We start from the raw sequence: 25,836 nt of genomic DNA on the forward strand, positions 1-25,836 counted from the left end.
ATCGCAAGCCCGCTAGGTTAATTTCTGCTGCTTGCTTGGAATAAAATTTCTTGTATTTTATATTAAAATGATAGGCAAGCAATTCTGTTAAAAGCACTGGCACTGAACGTTTCGCTTCATGCAGTCTATTTTGCAACTTTTTTTAAAATGATGTCAATCCCTAAAATCTCGGGATTAGGAAAACTTAATCCCGAAAATTTTGGGACTGAAAAGTGGTCGGGATCCCGGGATCCCGATTTTCGAGATCCCGGGATCAAATCCTCTAATTGCTGCTAATTGAAAAGCCATTTTATTTTATCTTGCCAAACCCGAATTCATATTACCAGCACCATATGATATTACAAACATTTCTATTTTGAAAAACAGTAAATCCTACAACAAAGCAAACAGGACTAAATAAGTTTAAACACATAAAGCAGTTAGAGATACATACATATGAGATTAGAGATAATGTGTCTGGTTCTATAAATAATCTGTTAAGCATGACCAATTAAAAAAAAAATTTATATACTTTTCAAACATTTCAAAAAAGATAAAAGACAAAAAACACTTCTTCCTCAATCACTAATATAAAATTAGCAACCTGAGTCCTTCTATGACCCTTCAGGCAACCTAACAAACATAGCTCTAGTTATCGCTACTAGAGTACAGTAGATTGCTCTTCAAATACTGGAGGGTTCCATAGTGTCAACAGAGTTCCATATTACCATCTTTTCCTCCACTACTGAAACTTTTTGTCTATTACAAAAGGCTTCTGTAGATTCTTATGTTACCTATAAGAGTATTTAATAATATTAATATAAATGGTTCAGTGAAAAAAAGAAAAGTGGCAAACACTGTGACTAAATGTCTACATCAAACATGTACAAAAATGAGAAAAAAGTGAATAAAATCATTTAAAAGTCTGACAATTAAATATTCGGATAATAACTGATTTGATTGGTATTAATAAAGAATGAATTTGACTTTTAAGAAAAAAGTTAAATACAATATGAAGACAATGTGTGAAAGTTATCAAAAAAAGCAATATCATATCATAATTTGTGATGACATTTTTGTTAATAAAAATGTCTTAAAACATTTAATTATTAAAAATCTTAGATGTGTCATTTTGAATCAAAAACTAAAAAAATAATCTAGGCATTAGAAGGCATTGTCTTCTCTGATAAGAAAAAAAGATTGAACAAACATGCCAAAAATTAAAATTAAGTGTAGTGCTTTGCTACTTAGTTGTGTAGATATATATTTTTTTCATGTATATGTGTATACATTATGTATCCAGTGTATCTTACTTTTGTACTGGGTTTTTATTTTATTTATGCACTTTTCCTTTTCATCCCATGCTGCCCTTTCCTGGATCGTGTAGAAGAAATCACAAAATTGGCTCACAGACACATCATGTGAAAGAGCTAGACTTCTGGTAGCAGGAGATATAAATGGAGAGACTTTGTGTGAAAGGTATTCTTATTCTTCTTCTGCGGAGATTGTAGAGGACACTTACCCAACGAGGGACAACAAGATACATCTTTGAAGACGACAAGAAAAACTAGAATCATAAGACTATTTTTTAAAGGAGGCAATCCGTTTCCATCGAGGTGATGTAAATGTAATTTTGACAAGGACTATAATCGAAGGGAGAAAGAACCAACAGAAGTATCACATGGGTGTATTAGGGTTCATGTAACATCGATGAATTGATTGTTCCTTACCAGGTTTATGAAGGTGTCATGAGTAATCTCAGTAAATGTTTGTTCCTCCTTGTGTTGTATTTTCTGTTGGAATCAATGATTGCAATGTTTTGTAGATGTTCTTCTGACGTAATAAAAGGTTGGTGGCGCTCTTGACCCCTCGGGAAAGGTGACCTCATTTCACTCTCCCCTTTCTAGCACTGACCTTCCATGAGTAAAGACTGTGTGTAATCTTTGTGCACTCTTTGCTCCTTTGTTACACAACCGGTTACGCTAATCCAACTGCCTTTTTACTAATCTCTCCAACAAGCAATACCTAATCTAACATTTTCTTAATTTTGTCTTGTTACATGTTGTCATGCCATTACCATGTGTAACGTATAAACAAATCAGTAGTAGGAAGAGTGGAAGGAACTTTCGTAATGCTAGAGTCATGATTTGTTAGAGTTGACTCCATATGTATTCTTTTGTCAATAACCATTGCGTTTTCATTAAAGGTATTAGTCAGATTGTAAGCTGATTTGTTAGTTATTTGTCTAAAAAAAATCCACAGTCTTTGGCCTATGGAGATCTTAATACATGCCACTATTTTTTTCAATTAGGAATGTGATTTCAATAGAATGAATTCATCCAATTCTGATTGTTAATCTGAATTATTACAAAGAAATTTTAGAAATAGTAAAAAATATTTCTTTAAACATTATCAGGATTCTGGACAAATAGTTGAATCCTGTCCACAAATTGTTTTTGATCAAGTAGTTTTTGGTCAGTACATTTGAAATATCCACCTTATTAATTGGCTTTAGCATCACTCAACTTTTAATTTATTTTTTAAAACAAAAACTCAGCTCAAAAGAATCCATTTCCAATACAGTCAACCCCCCTATAATTACAATCCTAATAATTACGATTCTTATAAAACTGCGAAAAAATTGTGACGGTATCCGTAAAAAATAGTAAAAACCCCCTAAAATTACGTTAAACGTCATTGGGCAGCCGAACTACTTTCCCGCCATCCGTAGCGCCACGCTACGGAGAGATTTCTATCGTCTGGACAGTATTATATAAATTATATATAAATTAGGTACTGTACATATAATTATATATTAATTATATATAAATTAGGTACTGTATATATAATTATATATTAACTTATTTTAACTTAGTNAAAAAATCGAAATATATAAAAATATTTATAACAATGTCTGAAATGTTATAATTTAATACACCTAAGTACTTAATGAAGACTAATCGTAACAAAAAATCGTATATGATATACTACAGTACAAGCCATTATTCCTGTTAAGCCTTAATGCTCTCCCTCTCCCCTGCTGGGAAATTTCGAAAAATCCCTTTTTAGTGTGCATTGCCATGGCGTTCCCAACTAAAACGTTTAACATTTCTCGAATGGTGTGGAGCGTCATAAGACCATTTATATTTATTATTTTAACAACCATAGTTATTATGTAATTTATAACAATCCAAATCTATAAAATTATTGTGTTAAACGTACCCCTTATTACAAGGAATCTTCTAATTCAATCGAACGTTTTCAATCTGACCAATTTTCTATAACGTCTGCAATAATTCTATAATCGAACAAATATACAGTAACAAATTCGAATTTAAAACGATTCGAACATTTAATTAAGAAATCGTAATACGTAAATATCGCACATTTGGAAATTAAGTTATCACCACCAGAAACAAAAAATCGTATTTAAAATAGTACAGTAGAAGCCGTTTTTCCGGTTAAGCCTTAATCCTCTCCTTCTGTCTTTCGCAGGAGGATTATGAAAAATCCCTTCTTAGTGTGCGTTTTCATGACGTACCCTAACTGTGTACCAAATTTCACCACTTTAGGTTCAGCGCTTTGCTCTGGGCGATGATGAATCAGTGAGTGAATGAGTCAGTCAGGACAAGCAATTTTATATATATAGATTTTCCGCCGTCTACCGCAATGCTATGGAGAGTTTAGGCGAACTATCGTCTGTACAGTATGTAAATCAGGTATTGTAAGTCTAAAGGCGGCTATACACGANGTCGTGGTTTGGTGTGCTGCTTCGCGACGAAAACAAGCTTTAGCAATGGCGACGTCAAATGGTAAGTAATCCTACAATTTTGTTTATAGCGTAGTTTATACGGATTATTTCCAAAAAATATATACGTATTTTGGAAATGTTGAGTCGGATTAGTCTAGAATCGATTAATTTTATGGAAGAAAACCTTTCAATCAGCCATAGTCCATAAACTTTACACATGTCAAGCTGTGATTAAAACGACTCGTAAGAAATCGGATTCCTAAAAAATGGAACGTATCTATGATCTTATAGGGGGGTCGATTGTATATTGAGAAGGTGAAGCAGAAAACAGGGGCTTTTAAAAAAGGTAAAAACAGAAAACTTCCAAAAAAATATTTCCAAAAGTGGAAACATTGTATGAATTGGTATAGAAGAAAAGAACTGTTTTGAAGAAAATGGCAATTAATTGATAAATTTATTATTAAAAAATTTTTTTTTAAATTACATGTATATTTTTCTTTAAATGAATTCTTTCTTCTCATAAAATTATTCATATATGAAAATTTATGTATATTTCAACAAAAATTAAACTTAGCTTTTATAATTTTAAATATACTAACCTGAGCAATATATTTATTCATAAAATCAATCAAATCAAATTCCTCAGCATTCAGATCATTATAAGCTTGGAGTATAATTTTATTAAGAGACTGCTGCTGTTCATTCATTAAATTTGCCAACCAAACTTCTACATTACCTTTAGCCATTACATATTTTTGCAACTGTTTAGACAGAATTACAAATTAGAACACATACACTTTAATCAATAATTAATGAACAAAATACAAACCAAAATCTGTTCTCCTTCTTGAGAATTTACAGCTTCTATGCAATCATATTCCTTTTGAGAAAACTTTACTGAACTTATGTTATCAAATATACTGAGAAGATGATTCTAAAATATAGTAAATAATTAAATTCAATAGAACAATTTAAAACAATAATTACATTTTCAATATAATTTTTCTTAAATATAAATATGAATTTTCTCAATATGTTAATGATTCTAATTTTCCTAGAACTTGTGTAATATAAATGCATTGACGTTATATTTCAATTATATTTATAATTGAATATAATGTCATATAGAGTTAATTATATTTCAAATCATTAGAAATGCAGTTTTTATGCATTATTTCAATCCTTTTTTAATAAAGTAATCAATATACCTTTAACAGAAGGTTGAAAAAATAGTATGTATCAATATTAACCTGAAAATGGTCTGAAAATATATTTTATTAAATATATTTTCAACCTAGTTAACTAGGTTGAAAATATCTGTTAACTAGAAAAAAGGTCTGAAAATGGTCTGTTTACTAGGTTGAAAATATATTTTCAACCTAGTTAAAGGCCATCTTCAGGCATGAACAAATGTAATATAAAAGATATCAAAAACATAAAATTAATAAATCAAGTATTTTTTTATTTAGTTATTTAACTTCCTAAATAATAGAAGAGACCCTTATTATTGGTTAAAATCATTATCTTAATAGAGACAGCAGGTATATATAAAGACAGTTGCATATATACATAGTACCTATGTCTCACAAGTATGTGATAATTTGTTTATTTTTTCTCTCTACAGGTTAGGAATCCCTCTCAAGACTCATGTATTTGTAAACCTGTATTTTCATTGGCTAGAGAAACATACCCAAAGGCAAAGGCAATGTAGATGTGTAATAAAATTTACTAACAATGTTTTTCTTAAAGTATGATTGTAGTGTGAATTCATTACAGTTTCATCAATTTTTCTGAAGGTTGTATTCACAATTGTAGAAATTTTCATTTAAGTTCATGTCCTGATTAAAATGTTCTTATTTGGTAAAGTTTTGTCACATATGTATGTATATATGTTGTAAACTTTTTTATTATAAAATTAATAATGTGTATGCCTATGCCTACAAATCTTAAAAAAAGGATCTATGTGTTAAGACTGAAGAGGAACCTGTTATGTTCAAAACTTATGTCATAAAATAAATACATAGAATTATTCTGCAAATTGTCTCTCTGTGTTTAATCCAATAAGATAAATCTGTCTTTGAAAAAATTGAGATAGCACAAAACATACAAAATAAGAAAATGAACAAAAAGCAATCAGAATAAGTATCTTGTTATTATCAATTTTACTATTATGTACTTTTTATTTTGAAAGTTTCACTAGTAGTAGTAGTGGTTTGACACATACTGATCACAAAATTAATTTCAGATGTCAATTAAATTAAAACTGCAAATAAAAATTTGTTGAATAGAATTATTTCAGATCACAAAATTAATTTTTCGATCACAAATTTTAATTTTATTTTAACAATAAGGCTGTATTAATTATTAAATTTAAATTAAATTAATTTTATTTTAACAATAGGGCAAAGTTTTTGTATTAATTATTAAATGTTTTAATATCGAATAAAATTAAAATCCAATAATTGTATGAAATAATATGACACTAAAATAATTTTGAAACAATTTTTTTTTTTACGTTACAGTTTAAATGTTTTCACTTTTTCCTTCAGTTTATCTAAAGCAAGAAATTTCTGCACCTAATAATTTTTCAGGATATAAATTATTTTCAAATAAAAAATTTTTCAATTAAATTAAGATTATAAATATTTAGAAAACTTTTTGTTTCACTTTAGTTTTTATAAAATATCTTGTAACAATAAGGCAGTATTAATTATTAAATGTTTTTATAAATTTGAATTAAATTAATTTTATTTTAACAATTAATTACTGGCCAAGTATTTGGTAACAAGAAACATAATTCTTGTTTAAATAATCATTTAATACGCTTAAAGTCGTAGTTTTTAATTGTTGGTATTTAAAAACTTTTTTATATCAAACATGTATGTATTGCTTAATATAATTATTTGAAATATTTTGAAATTCAGTTACTTTATTCCAATCAAATTATAAGTAAATTAATTTTTCAATAGAAATCTTGATCNTGTTTTTCAATAAATGAAGTAGCGAATATATAGTTTTTCCATAGGATTTCCCAATTTAACTTATCAGCGAATTCAGAAATGAATGTGAGAGATAAATTGTTTCATTGACTGATGATATCCCAGTCAATATAATTTCTTAAATGACGAATATTATTTTCTTCTAATCATGAAAATGAAAAATTCCCCCAATCAATTAGCAGTTGAGTATTGTCTATAAAGAAACAAAATTGTTATTTTTGTTAGGATACATTATTCATATTAATAACATTTTATTATATGGATATCATAATAGAATACATTATTATTCAAATTGAATATATATGTAAATGGATAAACATTATTTAAATTGAGTACATATATTAACAGATACAAAATTATTTATTACATTTCATACAATCACATCTTGTAAAATATTTTATCATTTATTACAGAAAATTTACATTGATATGTTTTATTGTTAGACAGTTTTAATGATGCTGCTTTATTACATGGTTGTTTTAAACATGGATAAGTTTTATTACAAACACTATGTATTACATAAGTATGTTTTCATTTGCATATTATTAAAAATCCATATTATGATGATGATAATGTATAAGAATACATCTTTGGTTTTAAAGAACAAAATTATCATTAACTAAAATATTATAAATACTAGATGTTATTTTTTCAAAAAAGACAGTTGGATCAGTATTTTCTAAAATAAGAGCACGATAAGTTTTAGCATAACCTCTAAAAGGTTTTTTCCTTAATATAAAAAACATATTTTAAACATTTACACAGTTGTCTAAATGTTCGTTCATTGCATCAAAGGCTTTTTTATAAAATTTAAAATCGATAATGTTAATATTATGATTGATGGACCCTGTTTTTGCCAACAGTTTTTGCCCCCGGGCTGAATTGGAAAGAAAACTTTATTCACAGGCCAAACCAGAGGCTGCCTTAACAAGATTTTGAGGTGGTGCGAGATCTCGTTGTTGTATCACCCCGTAGAGACTAAATTGTACATAAAGATTACAGATACATTTTTCACATTATCATGCATTATCAACATTCTATGCTGTGCTGAAGACATTTGTAATGGAGCATTAATTCTAAATGCAAAGTGAGTTGTTGACCTTTTTTTTTTTTAGTCATCAGAATTTTTTCATCGAGCAATTTGGACTTAAGTAGCTAATATTGAAAGATTAATCGCAGGCCACATAAATTCATTAGACGGGCCAGATCTGGCCCACGGACCGTATGCCTGCCCTAGACCATCACTGACACACAATTGACTTGCCCCTGGATGTCGGCTTCTTACAAAAACACAGCTTCCCTATCATCAAATGTCACGGCACACCACTGTGTCTTATGGATTGTTTTGTCTGTATTTTGTTTTATTTAATAAACTTCTTGTCCTTTGTTAACAAGGGTGTCTTATTTCTTTGTCTACAACCTGCTATAAACTAATTTAACACTTTTCATCTTTTACACCCAAAATTCATTAGAAAACATAAATAATATGCACATTATGAGAATGGAAGTGCCAAATTTTGTCCAAGAGGCTGAATTTTAAAGTAAAACTTTTCTTTTGAAAATTAAAACTGTATACACAGGATGGTATGTATTAACGTCGGAATTAGATTACGAAAAGGNATCGCATTTGCCATTTTCGAATAAGGAAAGAAAACAATGATAATAAGCAATTTGGTAACTTACGGGTCGAAGGTAAATCTAGCTGAAGATAGCCAAGTGTTGACTTCGTCGAATTGGTCGAGAAAAAAATAAATAAACTTCAGTATTCTTGAATCAAATTGTAGAAATATATTATCTTTGATCCACCTCGTCGCCAGAATTGGTATGTATTAACGTCGGAATTATATTACGAAAAGGATTGAAACGGATTCTATGAACAGCTAAATCAACACGTCTTTATTGAAGTACATAACGGTGCAGAACTCTGCAGTGCGCAGGCGTGCTACTACATATACACATTTGAACTGCCATAGATGGCGCTGCGATACATAGCACAGGACAGTATCTGTACTAAATTTGATCAAGAGTTTTCCAATACAGTAGAGCATTGATTATATGAAACAATTCCGGACTGAGGTTGTTCATGTTGAGAAGGCAAAAAAGAAAGAAGATGATTATTATCATTATTGTTGTTACTACTACTATTAATATTGCTGTTACTGTTTTAATTTAAATCATTTTAATGTTTTTTAATTATGATATTTGTGTGTGGATATTTCCCCACAGAGGGCGCTCTGGCTCCATGTATAAAAACCAGAACCCTTTGTGTCAGACATCTCTTTTTCCTTTCGTCTTGTGTGTAAATGAAGACACGTGAAAAATAAAAGCTCAACAGTAAAACAATAAAGTCTAGTTCTTTGTCCCTGAAATTTGAACAGTTCAGATAACTGATTTTTCGAATAACTGATCATGTACGCAAAAATATATTAACCTATCCCATGTTGAAATTTTTCTCCATTGCATGTCGCTTCATGTTGAATTTTCATCATGGTTTGGTGGCTCTTCAGGTGCAGCGATAGACTCCTCTGATTGTAGGAGCTTATTCCAAGCTGTTTCCAGTATAGTGTCCCTGACAGTAGCCCAAGCTTCTGCTGCCATGTACATAGCATCCTTTAAGTTAACATACAACATACACTTGCTGAATTGTTTTTTCACATTCTTTCCTGATTATTACCATACACTGCAATGCCTTTCTGTAATATCATTTGAAGCTTTCAACGACCCCCCTGGTAGATCGGTTGGAGAACTGAAGTAATGTTGGTAGGCAAGAAAGCAACTTTAAACATTCTGTTTTCTTTCTAGTGAAATGTTTGAGGGATGAGTTGGAGTGTTGTCAATCAACAACAAAACATTTCCAGAATTCCCAGTTTTAATCTGATGCTTTTTGACTTCAGGGATAAATACAGTGTCATAGCATTCTATGAAAATGGTTGTATCCATCCATAAATTTTTTTTATTTTTGTAGGTGACTGGCAATTTTTTTATTCCTTTAAAGCATTAAGGATATTTAGACTTTCCTATGATTAGCAAAGGTAGCCAGTGCATTCTGGTAACATTTCTGCAAACCATAACAGTGATATGTAATTTTCTTGCCTTAACATTTCTTGACATTTCATTCTTAGAAACTAGGATTTTTGTTGGCATTTTCTTCAAGTACAAACTAGTTTTGTCTGCACTGTAGACATTAATTTTTTTGTAGCCCTCCTTATCAATCATGTTTTTAAATGATTCTGTCAAATGTTCAGCTGATTCTGTGTAGCTGTACGCTATATTTTTGTACATATTAATTTAAGTTTAGTTTAGTCTCTTCTTTCTACCCTTTGTCCTATTGTTCTATTTCCTTCTAGAACTTTCTTATCTTAATCCCTGTCCCTTGGGTGGGATGACCAGTTCTGAGAAATGGAGGAACAAAGAAGTGAACAGAACCCTGAGAACAACAGACAACAAATAAGGCATTTTCTTGCGGGACTGCGACATGTATGGACGTGAAGAGAGAATGCTCCGAGTTGCGTTAGCAATGACTGGAGATCTCGAAAATATGTTAAGAGAAGGGGTCCTGTTTTAAGGGAGAATTGACGACAGTGAAAGGAAAAACGTTAAGTATAGAAGAAAAAGATGAGTCAAATTTTTGGAGAATATCGTGTGGTATCACACCCAACACCACGCATAGTGCAAATATGCCAACAAAATCCCAGGTATCCCTATTTCTATTGTATATATTAGTCCTTCGTCCTCTTGTTTCTATCCTTTTCTTCCATTATTGTTAAGTTAGTATATAAGATTAGTTTTAAGGTCAGGCTTCATATTATCATGATTGGAATCAATACTGCACATTTGGATATAATGAACTATTGTCCTAGTGGTAAATTCGCATACGATTGTAATGTATCATGACATTGGAATTCCCAATGAAGAATCTGTATATACATGCAAAATTTTTTAATTGTAAAAATATATCATTTATTATTTTTACCATATCCTGTTGGCCTTTGTGGTAATTTTAATTTTGCGTGAACTTTCACATCTGTATCAGCCAAGTTTTTCACCCTGGATGTCCAATTCCCTAATTCCATGCCTAGATTTGAAATGCATAAGCCAGCCAGTAGTCGCTTTAAAATCAGCATTACCCCTAGTTTCTTGTTCATTTCAAGAGCTTTTTCACAAATCAAAGAGCCACTTATTGATTGTCCTTGTTACATACCTGCATGAACCATGTGTACACTGCAGTGTTCAAATCTTGGTTTTCTGCCATTTTCATCGTTTTTCTGTGCAATCTTCTATTTTCACTGTCAAGTACACTCACAATTTTTTTAATGGCATCACTGTTCTTTTTAATGTCCAATATTGTGGTATTTCCAACTCCATATTCCCAGGCAAAGCTTGATCCACTAGCAACACTCTTCAACTGATCTATTATTTTAAGTTTATTGGAAACACTGAGAACAACACATTTACATTTAGTTACCATTGCGAATGGTACAACAACCACAGCACAATCTGTTACAAGTGTGGAATTCACAGATCCAAAATTAATGTCCCCAATGGAAACGAATTCTGATTCAGCACGACACACAGTCTTCAGAAAAACACCAAATGAAACAAGCAAAACTCACCACTCACAATAAGAGAAAAAAACCTCATTCAAATACTGGTGCATCCTTAATTATCCTCTCATGGTTGCGCCAGTGCTGCCAGCTAAAACACGACACCAACAAAAATAATATTAAAGTAGCCCAAGACATAGCCAAATATTGCAGCGCCACAGCACTAACAGAAATTAGAATTTGCCAATTGGAATGCTTTTGGTTAACTGATGTTTTGGTTGATCGATATTCAAATAATCGATGCTCTACTGTATTTATTTCTACAGAGAGCTCTGCATACTTACTATTAATTATAATCAATCCTGTACTCTTATTTCAGAATTATATCTTTTATTACTAATGTTTTATTTTAAATCAAATATAAAATTGTTTTCCATTTTATGTCATTAGTACTTAAGACAGATCTATGTCAAAAGTCACACTGCCTGTTGCAAAATTCACAATTTGTGAAAATGATATTCATCTGGCTATTGCTTTTATCATCTGGCAATTAGTGATAAACAGCCAGAGAGCAATATCCCCTCCCAAAAAAACTCATTCAGTAAAAAGAATAGGACCAAACCAAATTACAGAATCTGAATTGGTTTTGCTCCAATACAATTTTACTGTTCATAAACAAAAATAAAGTTGCTTAAGAAACTCAGTCCTAAAAATTCTGTTTTTATATTGTCAGTCATCAGTCATCCTTTTCATTTCTGGTTGGTATTGTGGCGACAGCTTTGGCGTTAAATTCCAAAGCCGCCACAAGGGGGAACCCCCTGAACTGTACAAACCTGACCTATGACATCACACATTCCTTGTTGGATTTGGACCTTGCAGACGCATGTAGTATCGTTCCGTGTTTTAACCTGTACAGTCGCGCCTTAATTCATATATAGAATAAATGTTAATCTTTTATTGTATGTGGCCCTGTTTGTAATGATTAATTTCACACGAACTGGTGACCACAGGTATAAAAAGTTACAGTTAGCAAAAAAGTAACCTGATAAATAACATTTCTATTAAACATATATTAATTTTATATGAATAATATTTTGGCAAATAAACAAAGTGTTTGGCAAATGGATTAGCAATTGCTATACAAAAGCGAGTATGACCCCTGCATATTTTAGTTATACAAACTTATATATATATGGAAATTAAATTATAAATGAGTAAAATATATTTATATGCTAATAAAAGTTACGAGAGTAATCAGTCTAGTTTAAGAATCAAAAATTCTACAATTCATAAAACTAAAACATTTAAATATGTTAATTTTTAAATTATCTTTTTAAGATTTCATAGACAAATTAGAAAGTTAACTGTTTAAACTTCTGTAAAATAAGTTCTTATTAATTATATTACTTGAATAGTGTGTGAATCACTTGCTTGACCTAATATTTCTAGCAATGCAGGATCGGAAACAAAGAAAAATCTAGGAAACAAACGTCTCTTGTTCTCGAGATAACTAAAAATAGGAAATATACACTATTATATATAATTTTATTATTTTTAATAATTAAAATTTTTTAGTTATCTTATTAAGCATACAAATTTATAATTAGATATGATCGAATTTTCCTAATTTTATATTAGAAAAATTCTAGATAATTATTTTTAAATTATCAAATATTTACAGAATAAAAAAAAGCTGAATAACAAAAGAAATTTGAAATGTATAATGCTGGCTATATAATGCTGCTTCTATAAAATTTGACTCTCTTAATTCCAAAGTTTTAAATAAAATTTTATTCTTTACAAAATTTGCTAAACTAAATAAATTTAAAAATATTTACCCAACTAATGACTTCTGACAAAGTTCTAATTGCATTAATAAATGAAGTAGTAGTTGTGATAAAACTTCATCTGCTGTACAACATTCAACAACATTAGGTGTTTCGTGTGCTCTTGTCATTATTTTTACCCAAGATTTATCTATGTTCTGGAATCTTTTTGCTTCCTAAAGAGAATATTAATTAATATTAAATTTTATTACATTGATTTATATATTTTATTGAATAAGCATTTATGATTATATTAGTTATAACATTTTTAACTGTCTAAGACAGTTAAAAATGCCTTAGAGGATACAACATCAACACCGCATAGCTGTATGTCTAAACATAAAACAAAAATGTAACACCTGATGAGAGGTGCAAAGTACACAAAATATTGCACCTGAAATGCATAGTGAATAAAGAATAACAAAGATAACACTCAGAAGTTTTTGTCTCTGATAAAATGCAGTCCAGACAAAAAAATGTCAGTTAACTTCTTCGGATCTAACCTACGATGTTTCATCAATTTTTTTGAAGATATAATTTTTTTTAAATTGACATTTAAAAGAATATAAAGAAAACAGCACCATTGATATAATACATATCTATTACTTATATGAGTTTTGAAAACTATTCTGACAAGAAGGAAAATGCATAGTGAATAAAGAATAACAAAGATAACACTCAGAAGTTTTTGTCTCTGATAAAATGCGGTCCAGACAAAAAAATGTCAGTTAACTTCTTCGGATCTAACCTACGATGTTTCATCAATTTTTTTGAAGATATAATTTTTTTTAAATTGACATTTAAAAGAATATAAAGAAAACAGCACCACTGAGATAATACATATCTATTACTTATATTAGAAATTATTTTTATATAATAAAATATCATATTTTATACAGCATATCTAAACATTTTTTTAAGTATTAATTTTAATTTGAAAAGTTTGTTCTGTAAAATTTATCTTTAAAAATTGAAAATAATAAATGATTAAAAATAACAATTAATTAAAACACATAAATGCATGAGTAAAAATTTATTATACGTTTAAAACTAATTTCCTCATTTATGATTTTTTATGTACACTAAATCTTCTAAAACCCACAAAATATTGGTTGACCACAAGTGTGAACACCCAATTATCTGAGTATACACAGTTGTGCAACATTTAGTAGAAAAAAAATAAATAAAAAGCTTTCAAGAGCTGAAATAAAACTTCAATGCTCATTAATATTTTTCTGTTTGTCTATCCATACACAACTACAAAGTTGAAAAAGTAATAGAAAAAAAAAACAAATTACTTTTTCTTATTAAAAAATAATTTTAGAATGTAAATAAATCTTACTTTAGGTAATTGCTTGGCAATATCTCCTCCGACAAATACTGCTTCCAAATATATCCATAGATTTTGTACATTTAACCAATTTTCAATTATATCATACGTAGTTGTTAACTGATTAACCCAATGCTGAATATTTTTCTTAAAGGGGGCATTATATCTAAATTTTTAAATAATATTTATTTAATAAAAATATTTGAATATACTATATTTCATAGTTATGTAAAAATCATTAATTGCAACTACAGTATGGTCTTGTTTTATGCAAAGGTTAAATGCCAAAAGAAATTCAGCATAAATTTGTGCTCCACCTTAAGTATTCCCAGATGATTGCCTAGACAACTGTGCAACCACTTACAATTAACTGTAAAAAGTACAAATGCATTTAAATTATTTTATTCATGTGTTTACTATATGAATTTCATAGTGTGTGAATGGTAATTTACCATATAAGATGAATTACCACACAGCACACAATATAAGATGCAATTTTTGTCAAAAATTAAAATCCATCATCTTATGTGTGAAGTTTCAATTTCCCATAAGTTAATGAATTTCTCCAAGAAATCTTCATTAGGCTGCAGATAACCTCTACCGAGCCCAACTCTAATTAAACATAACATTTTATTATTACAGGAAATCCTTGTTAGTTCGAAAACCAGGGAACAAATATTCACAACTTCAAATTATCTGAGATTTACATATTACTGTGCGATGTGCCAAATGCCTTGTAACTGATCTAATTTATTAAGCAAACAAAATATGGCTACTTGTACAAAATAATATTTTCATTCATTAATAATACTTAATAATGATATAAATAAACTGCAGACAAACAGCATGTGTCCAGTGAAAACCTCACAGGTTGCCAGATAAATTTTTATAAAAAGTAAAGCGAAATTCCTCAAAATGTTGCCCAAATTATCTTTAAAGTGGCCCAAAAAGTAGTAAGTCATCCAAATGTAATAACCTAAAGCCCTACAAATATCTCTATCTGAAAAAAGCTCAGCCATATTTTATGAAAAGAAAAAAAAAGGGGGGCAGTCCATATGTAAAATGACACCCAAAAATGTGTTACCGTAAAAACTGTCATATTGACCAGATTAAAGTTTTTCTTGGTCTATAGTTTACTGATAGCATGGAAGAACTTTAATCTAAACAAACAAGTTAATCACAGTTCAAACAGAATTTTCACTTCAAATTACAACCTTAACAAAGTAGCCTTATTTAGAACTAACCAATGTCCTTAACATGTCCTTACTTTTTTGTCCCAACTAGAGATATACAGATTTCTCTATATCACTAGTTGGGACAAAAAAGTACAGTTATAAACTAATGGGCTAAATTAAACTAAACTAAACTACAACTAAACTAATATCCAAGTTTGAATTAATGAAAATGTTCTGCATTATTATTATTACATTGGGTTTAGTGGGTTATACTCGGTTCATTGTTATACTGGTGGCTGTGTACTATGCAGGACCAGAGTCAAGGCAGAGCAACCAAGAACAAAAATTAAATAAGTGTTTCAGTGTCTGTGTCTGTATTCAAAAATTTCCTAACAATGTGGCATGTATTCAATATAGTAATCTTCTGTAGTGTGATGTATGTATTTCTATTCAATTGTAATGTTCCCAGGCTTTTGTGTAGTGTGTGGGGTATCACACCTGTACAGGAGAGAACGACAGGTACAAACAGGTACCATCCTCCACAAATGACTTATTTCCTAAACGAGTTCTGTGTACTTGCTAATTTTTTTAGTGAATGTGTTTTGTACATTGTGAGTGTTTGGAATGGCTATGTCTATAATGTATGTGATTTTATTGTGTTTGTCAATAAGTGTGATGTCTGGTCTGTTGTGGTAAATTCTTTTATCTGTGATTATGGCTCTGTCGTAGTACATTTTTTGCGTGTTGTTTTCCAATACTGTTTGTGGAATATACTTGTAGTATGGTTCGTGGATGTCTACCAATTTGTGTTTCTTTGCAAGCTCTTGGTGTATTATATTTGCTACTTGATTATGTCTATGTAAGTAATCTGTCTGTGCCAAGAGCTTGCAACCAGAAGTGATGTGTTGTATAGTTTCTGGCAGAATGTGACATTTTCTGCATATGTCATTTGTGAGTGTTGTATCTTTAAGTATGTGTTTTCTGTAGTTTTTAGTATTTATCTGATCCTGTATGGCAATCATGAATCCTTCCATCTCCCCAAAGAGGCATCCCCGATCTAACCAGCTGTTTGACGCAGTTTTGTCAACAAAATCCTGGGCCAGGTCATAAGGATGCCTGCCATGGAGTGCGTTTCGAGCGCACCATTGCTTAGTGGTGTCTATGCTTTTTACATGTTGTGTCATGTCTGTATGATGTGAGTGTAAGTTTAGTGATGTGTTATTTGAATCTGCTAGAGTTACTGCTTTATGTACTTGTGATGTTTCTTGTTTCCTGTAGAAAAACTCTCGCAGTGACTGTATTTGTTTGTAGTGAAGGTTAACTATGTCAATCAGGCCACGTCCACCATCTTTACGTGGAAGGGTTAATCTTTCTATGGCAGATTTAGGATGATATTGTTAATGTTTAGTAAGTGTTGTTCTTGTTTTCCTTTGGAGTTGCTCGAGATCTGTGTGAGTCCAATGTATAACTCCAAGAGAGTATGTGAGTACTGGGACGACATATGTGTTTATTGCTTTAACTGTGTGTTTTGCATTTAACTGTGTTTTGAGGATAGCATTTAACCTACTTTGGTATTCTTTAATTAATCTTTGCTTTATTTGTGTATGTTCTGTTAGTTTGGCCTGTTGGAATCCTAAATACTTGTAGAACTTGCTTTCTCCCATGGATTCAATAATGTTTCCATTTTCAAGTGCAAAATCTTTGTTCTTCAGGATTCCTTTTTCTATGTGAAGTGTTTCGCATTTGTCTAAGCCAAACTCCATTTGTATGTCCTTGGTGTATGAATGTGCGATTTGTAGGAGTTGATGAAGTTGTTTCTGTGTGGATGCATAAAGTTTTATGTCGTCCATGTACATGAGATGTGACAGCATAAACTGTGCTGTTTTTTTTGTGTCTGATATTGTAGCCATATTGCGTGTTGTTTAACATGTTAGATAATGGGTTCAGGGCAAGGCAGAACCAGAGAGGACTGAAGAAATCTCCTTGAAAAATTCCTCGCCTAATGAATATTTGGTATGTTTGTATGGAAGTGTTACTAACCCTGAGATGCAGTGTTGTTCTCCAGTGCTGCATAGTGGTTTGGAAGAATGCAATGAGTGACGGATTTATTTTGTACATGTGTAGAATATGTAGCAGCCAACTGTGTGGAATGCGGTCGAATACTTTTCTGTATATGGTCTATATATGCCATGTGTTTGTTTCTGTGTTGTTTGTGTGCTTGCTGTAGAATGACTGAATCTATGAGTAACTGTTCTTTGCATCCCCTGTGATTTCTACAGCAACCTTTTTGGTGTTCTGTAAGAATGTCATGTTCTTCAACATGTTTGTATATTTTGTTTGTGATACATGCTGTCAATAATTTATAGAGTGTTGGGAGACATGTAATTGGTCTGTATTGTGTGGGGTCTGTGGTGGTGGTGTTTTTAGGTTTCATGTAGGTGATGCCCTGAGTAAGAAATTTTGGCATGTCTTGTGGGTTGATGATGATGTGTGTTAGATGTTTAGCTAGTTGCTGGTGCAGTGATGTAAACTTTTTGTACGAGAAATTGTGAATGTTGTCTACATTATGTGTCTTCCAGTTGTGTGTTCTGTTAACAGTGTAGTGAATGTCGTCTACATTTCTTTCAGTACAGGGCATAGTTGGTATGTTGTGCAAGTTTCTGTTATTTTCTATGATCCAGCCTGCATTAGCGTTGTGTGTAACATCATTGGACCAAAGGGAAGACCAATAACTTGTGAGTTCTTCTTCTGTTGGTGTGCCACTGTGCTGTGTATTAGTGTTTGTTTAGGTACTGATTTGTCTGTAGAAAAGTTTTTCGTTGTTTGTGAATAATTTATTTTGTTGTTTTTGTAATGTACATGTTTTGTATTGTTTGAGTCTACGTGCTTTGGCTGCGAGTTTTTGTTTTAGTGTATCGATGTATTCTGTAATGTGTGTGTTGTGATGTTCATGTTTTGTGTGTTTTGATTTTCTTGAAAATGTTTTTGAGTTGTTTTTTTAATTTGGGTGTTATGTTGTTTTTAGTGTATCATGTCAGCCTGTTTAATTGCTGTCTAATGTCATTTATTTGTGTTTCTATTCTTCTCTGTTAGGCAGGCGTGTGATAGAATTGTGTTTTGTGTGTGTTTGTCTGCGATTGTATTTTCAGTCCATGGTGTGTTACTACTGTGACTACCCCAGCATAAACTAATGTATGAATATCTGAGAGTGTAGAAATTGAATGAATGTAGTTTGGTAGTAAGTGAGTGTTTACATAATTTAGTGTTTTTCATACTACCTTTGACATGTTGATTTTCGGTATTCGTGGTCTTTGTGTCTGTGATCTGTGCCTGTATATTTAGTGTGTGTTTCCTGAAATATAAGTGAGAGTGTATTAACTAAATCTATATTTATGTTATCAGTGGTGGATGAGGAAGTGTCTATAGTATCATTAATGGTATTTGTTGTATGTGTACTATTATCAATGCTTGTTGCTGGATTGACCTGACAGGTTACGTGATCTTTATTAATGTTAAATGTTTCTGTCTGTTGATGTATCTGTTGATGTATTTGATCAGCTGCCTGTTGTTTGATAAGTTCACAAGTTTGATAAGTGGGTTTTACTTTCTTGTCATCAGATCTGGAGGATCTGCTTACCTTGTCAGTGGATGGCTTCAAATACTCACATTCTTGGTGGGATATAGGAAGTCGAATGTGCTTTCCTTTAATTTTGTGTGACCCCTGCCTAAAGAACACATTAGGCCCACGAGAATAGTTAAAAGGATTTGAGCGGGAGGGTGTATGGACTCGTGATGAGATGTTGGCAATTATATGAAGACAAGTAGGAGGCCATTAAATAAATTCAAAATCAGTTTTAATAAAAATAAACAAATGGAAAAAATTAAAATACAAAAATGAGACTTATATTTTTTTATTAACCAAGAGAGAGAGTTTACAAACAGATTATTATTATTTTCTTGGACATTCCCTTTGATTCTGCTGCAGGGAGGAGCAGGAAGTTTTACTTCTAGTGACGTTGCTGGATAGTAGTAGTAGGAGAGTGACAGAGCAAGGCTAGGCACCTGACAAATTGTCTAGAACTGCCCCGAATGAGTGGAAATTTGTTCTTTTTCACATTTCACATTTTTTATTATGATTCTATCTTCATCTTTAACACCAACTTGTATCTATAAACCTTTTATAGGTGCATGTATTATCTCACTGTATAACAGTTACGAACATTTTCGAACCATTATGGTTCTTCTTCAGGTACCGATCTTCTAACGGAATGCATGATCTACATAGGATCAGCTAAACACCCTCTAATAACCCAGATCAAAGAGCATACAGCAGATATTAACCATGAAAGAACCAACACAGCTCTTGTGATATACTCGTCGGACCCTGACATAGAACTCGTATTCTCGCATGCAAAGGTCATTCACACCACCCACTGCATGAACCACCTCAGATGGCTGGAGGCAATATACATATGCATAAACACGAGTGAAGGACGTTATTGCATTAACTACAAGGACAAAATTGCTCTATCAACGGCCTGGCAGGCCCTAATAGATAAATCGCTAAGATAGAGCACACCATGCAAAACACGCAAGTCCATAGTGACGTCATCAGGTCGGGACATTGTTCTGGATCGTATTTTGTAACATCGTTGAACTGCATTCTGTTAGGAGATCGGTATTTGAAGAAGAACTGTAACGGTTCAAAAATGTTTGTAACTGTTATAGAGTGAGATAATACGCTCACCAGTAAAAGGTTTAGAGATATGAGTTGGTGTTACATTACTACGGTGCTGATATTCCACCATTTGTTGATTTTATCTATAATCATTTTATATAAGTAGGTAACAAAATTATTAACTATATACAGAAATGTAACTTGGTTACTTTTCAACAACATTTAATCATTCGTGAAAATCTGTTGCAGTGTTCGAGATGTCAACATTTTCAATCAACTAATTTACTAAAAACAATTACTTTGTTAGGAACTTTTATTAATAAATCAGTTTTTTTATGAGAGTCAAGAATGTTGCAGAGTTATTTATTTTTACAAGAACTAAACCATGACATTTTGAGTTGCATTTTATGTTCTTTGAGCAACATTTGCATTTTTTTATCAATACAGTATATGTTACAGTGACACATTATAAACCCTTGCTTTCCTTGCTTACTTCCAGATATTAATGTTAGGCTAAAAGAACAAAGTATCATAGTTACATCAGCTAGTTATTGCTTTTTGTAATCACCGCAATATGTAATGGTCAAATATTGTGAAAGCCACAATGCAAATTTTACTTTGTGGTCTTTTAGAGTTAGTCACAATGCGTTGTGACTGTTTTTGCAAATGCCACAACACGAATATCGCATTATGGATGATTTAAAGAAACCATAATGCATTGTGGATGTTTTTTCGCTCAATGAGCATTTTCAAGCATTTTGAGTTGCATTTTATGTTCTTTGAGCCTAATATATATATATATATTTATAGACAGATGCAAATGTGGAACTGAGGAAGTTATTGCCACAAAGACTACTAAACAATGGAGATGCTGACTGATAATGGACTGTTACCAATTTATCAGTGTATCAGAATGTTCCCAATATCAGAATGCAATCATTTTACAAATTGATGTTTCAATTGCTTGTTTTTCTTTGTTTCTTAAATAGTTACCATTGGGAAAAGTATTGGAACATCAATTTGTAAAAGTTACCAAACCTGATAATATCTGGAACATTTTGAAGTATTGAGATTATGGTATTGTGAAGCTTGAGTGATACTTGAGCTCACATGTTAAAAATATCATAAAAGTGTCAAATTAAGGGATTTGGCTTTGATTCTAATGCTCGTAAAAATTAGAAAAAAAATTTAAATAAAATTTGGATATAATAAAATTATTAATTGAGAGATAGAAATAAGTTTTTAAATAACTTTAAAAGGAAATGCAGCACTGAGATTATGTATCAGATTTTTAAGAATTTGAAACAATTAAATACGAGCAGGAGTTTCAAGGTGCAATTAATTTTCCTTGATCAGATTAAAACACAGTGTTGAATTAAACCTTTGGTAGCCAGAAATGGTCTGTTATCTGCCTAGATACAGGAAACCAACCAATCAAAAGCTAGAGATCCAAGGAAGAGAATCTTTTAAAAACCTGGACAAAGGTAGACTTCTTTCAGACTTTTACCTGCCTCCCCTGGTGAAGTTAACTGTGGAGATTTCTCTCAGCCTCGGATAGTGACAAACACTGTCCAGACTTTTCCCTGCTTCCAACTGTAGTCAGTTTCCAGACTTTTCCCTGCCTCTCTCGTGTGGACACCATCCTGTTTGAACTTTGGGCTATCACTCTTTGTCACTGGACCTCCCACACCATCAGAGCATTGACTGACCGTCTGGAGCCAATGACCTAACAGTCCAGTGCCTCCAGAAGAGAAGACACACTAGACTGTAAGACTTAGTAAATAAATGGGTGTTTGTCACTGCAGCTATTTGCCTCACTTTCCTTCATCCTACATATAATAATCCTGACATTTAATAATCCCCAATTTGGCAATTTTACAGTATGGTTATGATCTTTAAACTATTAAAAACAAAAAAAGATCAAACATTGGTTTGTAAAATGAAAGATTTAAATATATTAGGAACATTCTAATATGCTGATGTATTGTATCAAATTAGTATCAATTCAGTATTAGTTAATTTTTATTAAACAATAATTATAATATATAGTTTTATCTAAAGGTAGTTGATGAAAGAAGAAAAAAGAGAGATAGGATAGAAAAAACTCTACAAATCAAATATCGACAATTGAAAAGAAAAAAAATAGCTACCAGAAATTCTGCTAGGTGACGACAAATTATGGACTTTGACTTCACCTAACAAAATTTATTTGATTTCCTCTTTGATATGTTTGTTTGGATTTTTTTACTGTTCAAAATATTCTCTTCCTGTAAAAAATAATTCCAAATTATTTTTTGTTAATCTCAGGAAATGTTACTATTTTAATGTTTCTTGCATTGGGTGTGTAACAGAAATATTGAATGTTTTTTAATTTTGAATAAGCTCATTTTTGAAATTCCATGTATTTATGCTGGTCAACCAAAGGGAAAAGTTATTCACTAAAATGCCGACTGTTACAAAATTTGTAGCATCAGCATATTCCCCTCACAAAAGTTTCATGCATCTTTGCATATGATGGTGTAAGAACTCTCTGGAATTTCTATAAAGCTCCAAAGAGTTGGGGTTTACCAGCTTAAAGACCAGTACTAGCACTTTATTCATTGATTCAAATAATATACAGTGATACCCCGACTTACGCGAACCCGGAGTTACGCGATTTTCAAATCTCGTTGATTCGTCTTTTGTTTGAGCACCACGCAACTCTTGATTACTCATTCCCTCCACACTATTGTTCAACTTACATGTTCGGACATGTTGCGCGGAATCGACACATAGTTACAATTTATTTTGTGTTATTTATTTCTGTGTTTGTTATATCTACGGAGACTTAAGAGACTCTATGTGGTGATTTCTTGTAACAATGAACGAATCAAAAGATGAGATAAGATTAACGAGAGCATTTATTAGCTTACATACATCCGACTTGGATTTTACACACATTGAGAAATTATACCCCGACTTACGCGAATTCGACTTACGCGGTTATCGCTCGGTCCCACCTATTGTGTAAGTTCGGGGTATTACTGTACTGTATTTGTAAAATTGTGAGTTTTTGTCTTATAAGTTTAATTTTCATATTATCAGTTTCTTTAAATCAACCATAATTTATTTTAAATTTTACATTTTTTTAAATCAATCATAAAAATTATGGTGTGTTACAAGATTCTTATTAAATTCAGTGTGTCACTAATCCAAAAAGGTTAGGAAACACTGTTCTATTTTTGTACATTTTTGTGCAATCCACATTCTCTATAAATTTATCATTCCTTAACTTTGGCATCAAATTTGATGCCAAAGGTAATTAATCAACATACACTTTTGTTTTTGTTTTTTATAATCTCTTTGTCTGTCTGTCTGTCTGTCTCTCTCTTTCTTGTTTATTTATTAAATTAGAACAAAGTGTTTTTACTCATTTTCATTAAGTACTTGATGGTCATATGGCAAGAGATATATTGATAGAAGAGCAGAAAAGACAAGTAAGTGTAAGAATAAAAAACTAAAATGTAACAATACAAAAGTATTTGTATATTTTAACAGTATATCCATATGCAAGCTACAGCAGATTTTGTTTAAAAAAATCTATTTTTTTAAATTTATTAATGAGTATTTAACTGTTGTCACAATTTGTAAATAATTTTCATTATGAGATATTGTGTAAGAACTTTTATTTATAAAATTTTCTTATCTATTAAAGAGAGGACCAATGGTGGAAGGAATACCTCCAAAGGAAGCACGGGATAGAGTTTTACTGTTTAAGGTAAATTTTCAAAAATTATCTCTATTTAAATATAAATCTGAAATAAATTTAATGTTTCATTTTTTATAAGGAGAAAAAAGATTAAAATTTTTTAATATACTAAAACATATTAGTTTTGTCTAAATAAGTTGTAAGTTTTTACTGTTCAAAAAGGAAGAAATACTGTGTTATAATTTTGTTGTATTTTGAGCTTACCATTTGATAAAAGTTGGCATTTCATTTGAAGTTTTACTATATATATAGTAAAATTTGTACTTATAGCCATCACTATTAATGAGATGAAGAATATAATATTAATTTCATCAGTAGTGATGATTGATATTCAAAGTGTGTATTTATTTTTGCAACATTCTTTATGCCAAAAAGCATTGATGTATTACACTAAGAAATGATAGTGTGTAAATATGAGGCCTGTTTTCCAAATTTTGTAATAAAACAAATTTTAAACAGATATTTATTTAATGTTTATTTTGTTGTGTATCTGGAAAATAGTGATCATATTTATATACTAATATTGCAATGGAAACACCTTCATACAACTTTAATATAATTGAAAAAGTTATTTTAATCAAATATTTGATAAAAATAATGTGCTTTGTCATTAGGAAATTTTTTCTTTATATGATGTTTTTAGTATTTATTTGCTGAATATTTTTTTTATTTGAAAAATTTTAAAACTTACTTAGAGTGAATTTGATGATCTCTGGAATAAATTTGAGACATACAGTGGAGGAGAAGAATTATTTGGCTTACCAATAACAAAATATCCAGAATTACATAGAATTAAAAAAGAATTATCTCTTCTTCAACTGTTATATGGTCTTTATACTGAAGTTATGGAAGGTATTGATGGTTATAGCAATATTTTATGGAGTGAATTTGATATTGATAAAATTAATGAACAATTGCAAGATTTCCAATTGAGGTAAATCAAAAATTTTAATATTTTGAATTTTTGAATGATATGTAAATTGAAGATAACAGAGTGCCATTAGAATAAATTCTTTTTATAATAAAACAATAGAATCTGTCAATTTCTCCAGAAATTAAGTTAGTCATTTATTTGATTAAGTAATACAAGAGCACATCATTTTAAGTTAAAGTTATTGTAAATATGGTTTATCTTATCCAGTTTAATATAAAATTGAAAATAAATAAATACATATCTTACTGTAGTATTTTTCAGATTGTAATGAAATTGATATGCTGGATCTTGAATTTGTATTGTTCTGCTACCATAGCTAACCACTGAAAATTTTTTGAAGTGTAGTGTTTGAATTTTCAAAAAAAATTTCAAATTTAAAAAAAAAAAATCAAATACCAATTATTTGACGTGATGTTTTTTTTTTTTTTTTATAATTTTAAACTTTTTGCAAAAGTGTTGGAAATTTCAAATAGATTTTAACAATTTATATATACTTGATAATCTTCTGATATATGTTCAATATGTATCATGTTCTACTTTATAATTGCACGGAATTATTTTTGTTTTTCATTCTTTTACTCTTTCATTTTTTCCATTCTTATTCTTGGAAAGTGTAGTTTAAATCTGAATATATTTATCAGCATTATAGAATCCCAACAACAAAGGGGGACACGTTCCTTAATGTACGGGCACCCCTGGAAAATTATTCTGAGGGTTCTTAAGGCAATAAGTATGTGCCTGTTTTGTTTTTTATACTGTCAATGTAGTCTAGTGACTAATAAATGCATGTAGCATGATACTGTTGTTTATAACTTTTGCACACTTTTCTATCTACTTCTGTTAAACATGCATTGTTCATATTTTGAATAGTA

At 30.7% G+C, this 25,836-nt stretch overlaps 2 protein-coding genes across 2 annotated transcripts in view; one reads left to right on the forward strand and one right to left on the reverse strand.

Annotated features, from left to right (window-relative positions):
• Positions 1–14,595, reverse strand: part of LOC111638743 (dynein heavy chain 5, axonemal-like) — an 86,677-nt gene extending 72,082 nt beyond the window's left edge. The window contains exons 1-5 of the mRNA XM_023384501.1: positions 14,442–14,595; positions 13,112–13,275; positions 12,681–12,783; positions 4,560–4,664; positions 4,330–4,491 (exon numbers count right to left, since the gene is read on the reverse strand). Coding sequence (XP_023240269.1) covers positions 4,330–4,491; positions 4,560–4,664; positions 12,681–12,783; positions 13,112–13,230 — 489 coding nt within the window. The 5' untranslated portion in view covers positions 13,231–13,275; positions 14,442–14,595. The remainder of the gene's footprint in view (positions 1–4,329; positions 4,492–4,559; positions 4,665–12,680; positions 12,784–13,111; positions 13,276–14,441) is intronic.
• An 8,833-nt stretch (positions 14,596–23,428) lies between these two features.
• LOC111638747 (dynein heavy chain 5, axonemal-like) lies at positions 23,429–25,031 on the forward strand. The gene is made up of 2 exons (XM_023384504.1): positions 23,429–24,039; positions 24,726–25,031. The coding sequence occupies exons 1-2, from the start codon at positions 23,986–23,988 to the stop codon at positions 24,966–24,968; spliced, it is 297 nt and encodes a 98-aa protein (XP_023240272.1). The 5' UTR covers positions 23,429–23,985; the 3' UTR covers positions 24,969–25,031.
• Positions 25,032–25,836: the final 805 nt, after the last annotated feature.

This window comes from Centruroides sculpturatus, unplaced genomic scaffold, assembly GCF_000671375.1.
Source record: "Centruroides sculpturatus isolate CEXI.00-Female unplaced genomic scaffold, Cexi_2.0 scaffold1016, whole genome shotgun sequence".
Lineage (NCBI taxonomy): Eukaryota > Metazoa > Arthropoda > Arachnida > Scorpiones > Buthidae > Centruroides > Centruroides sculpturatus.

What these genes read in the sequence shown, in the direction of transcription:
- LOC111638747 (XM_023384504.1), top strand. Translation starts at nt 23,986, where the DNA reads ATGGTGGAAGGAATACCTCCAAAGGAAGCACGGGATAGAGTTTTACTG. An exon ending in ATAGAGTTTTACTGTTTAAG is followed by an intron (nt 24,040 to 24,725) that starts GTAAATTTTCAA and finishes AAACTTACTTAG; the next exon opens with AGTGAATTTGATGATCTCTG.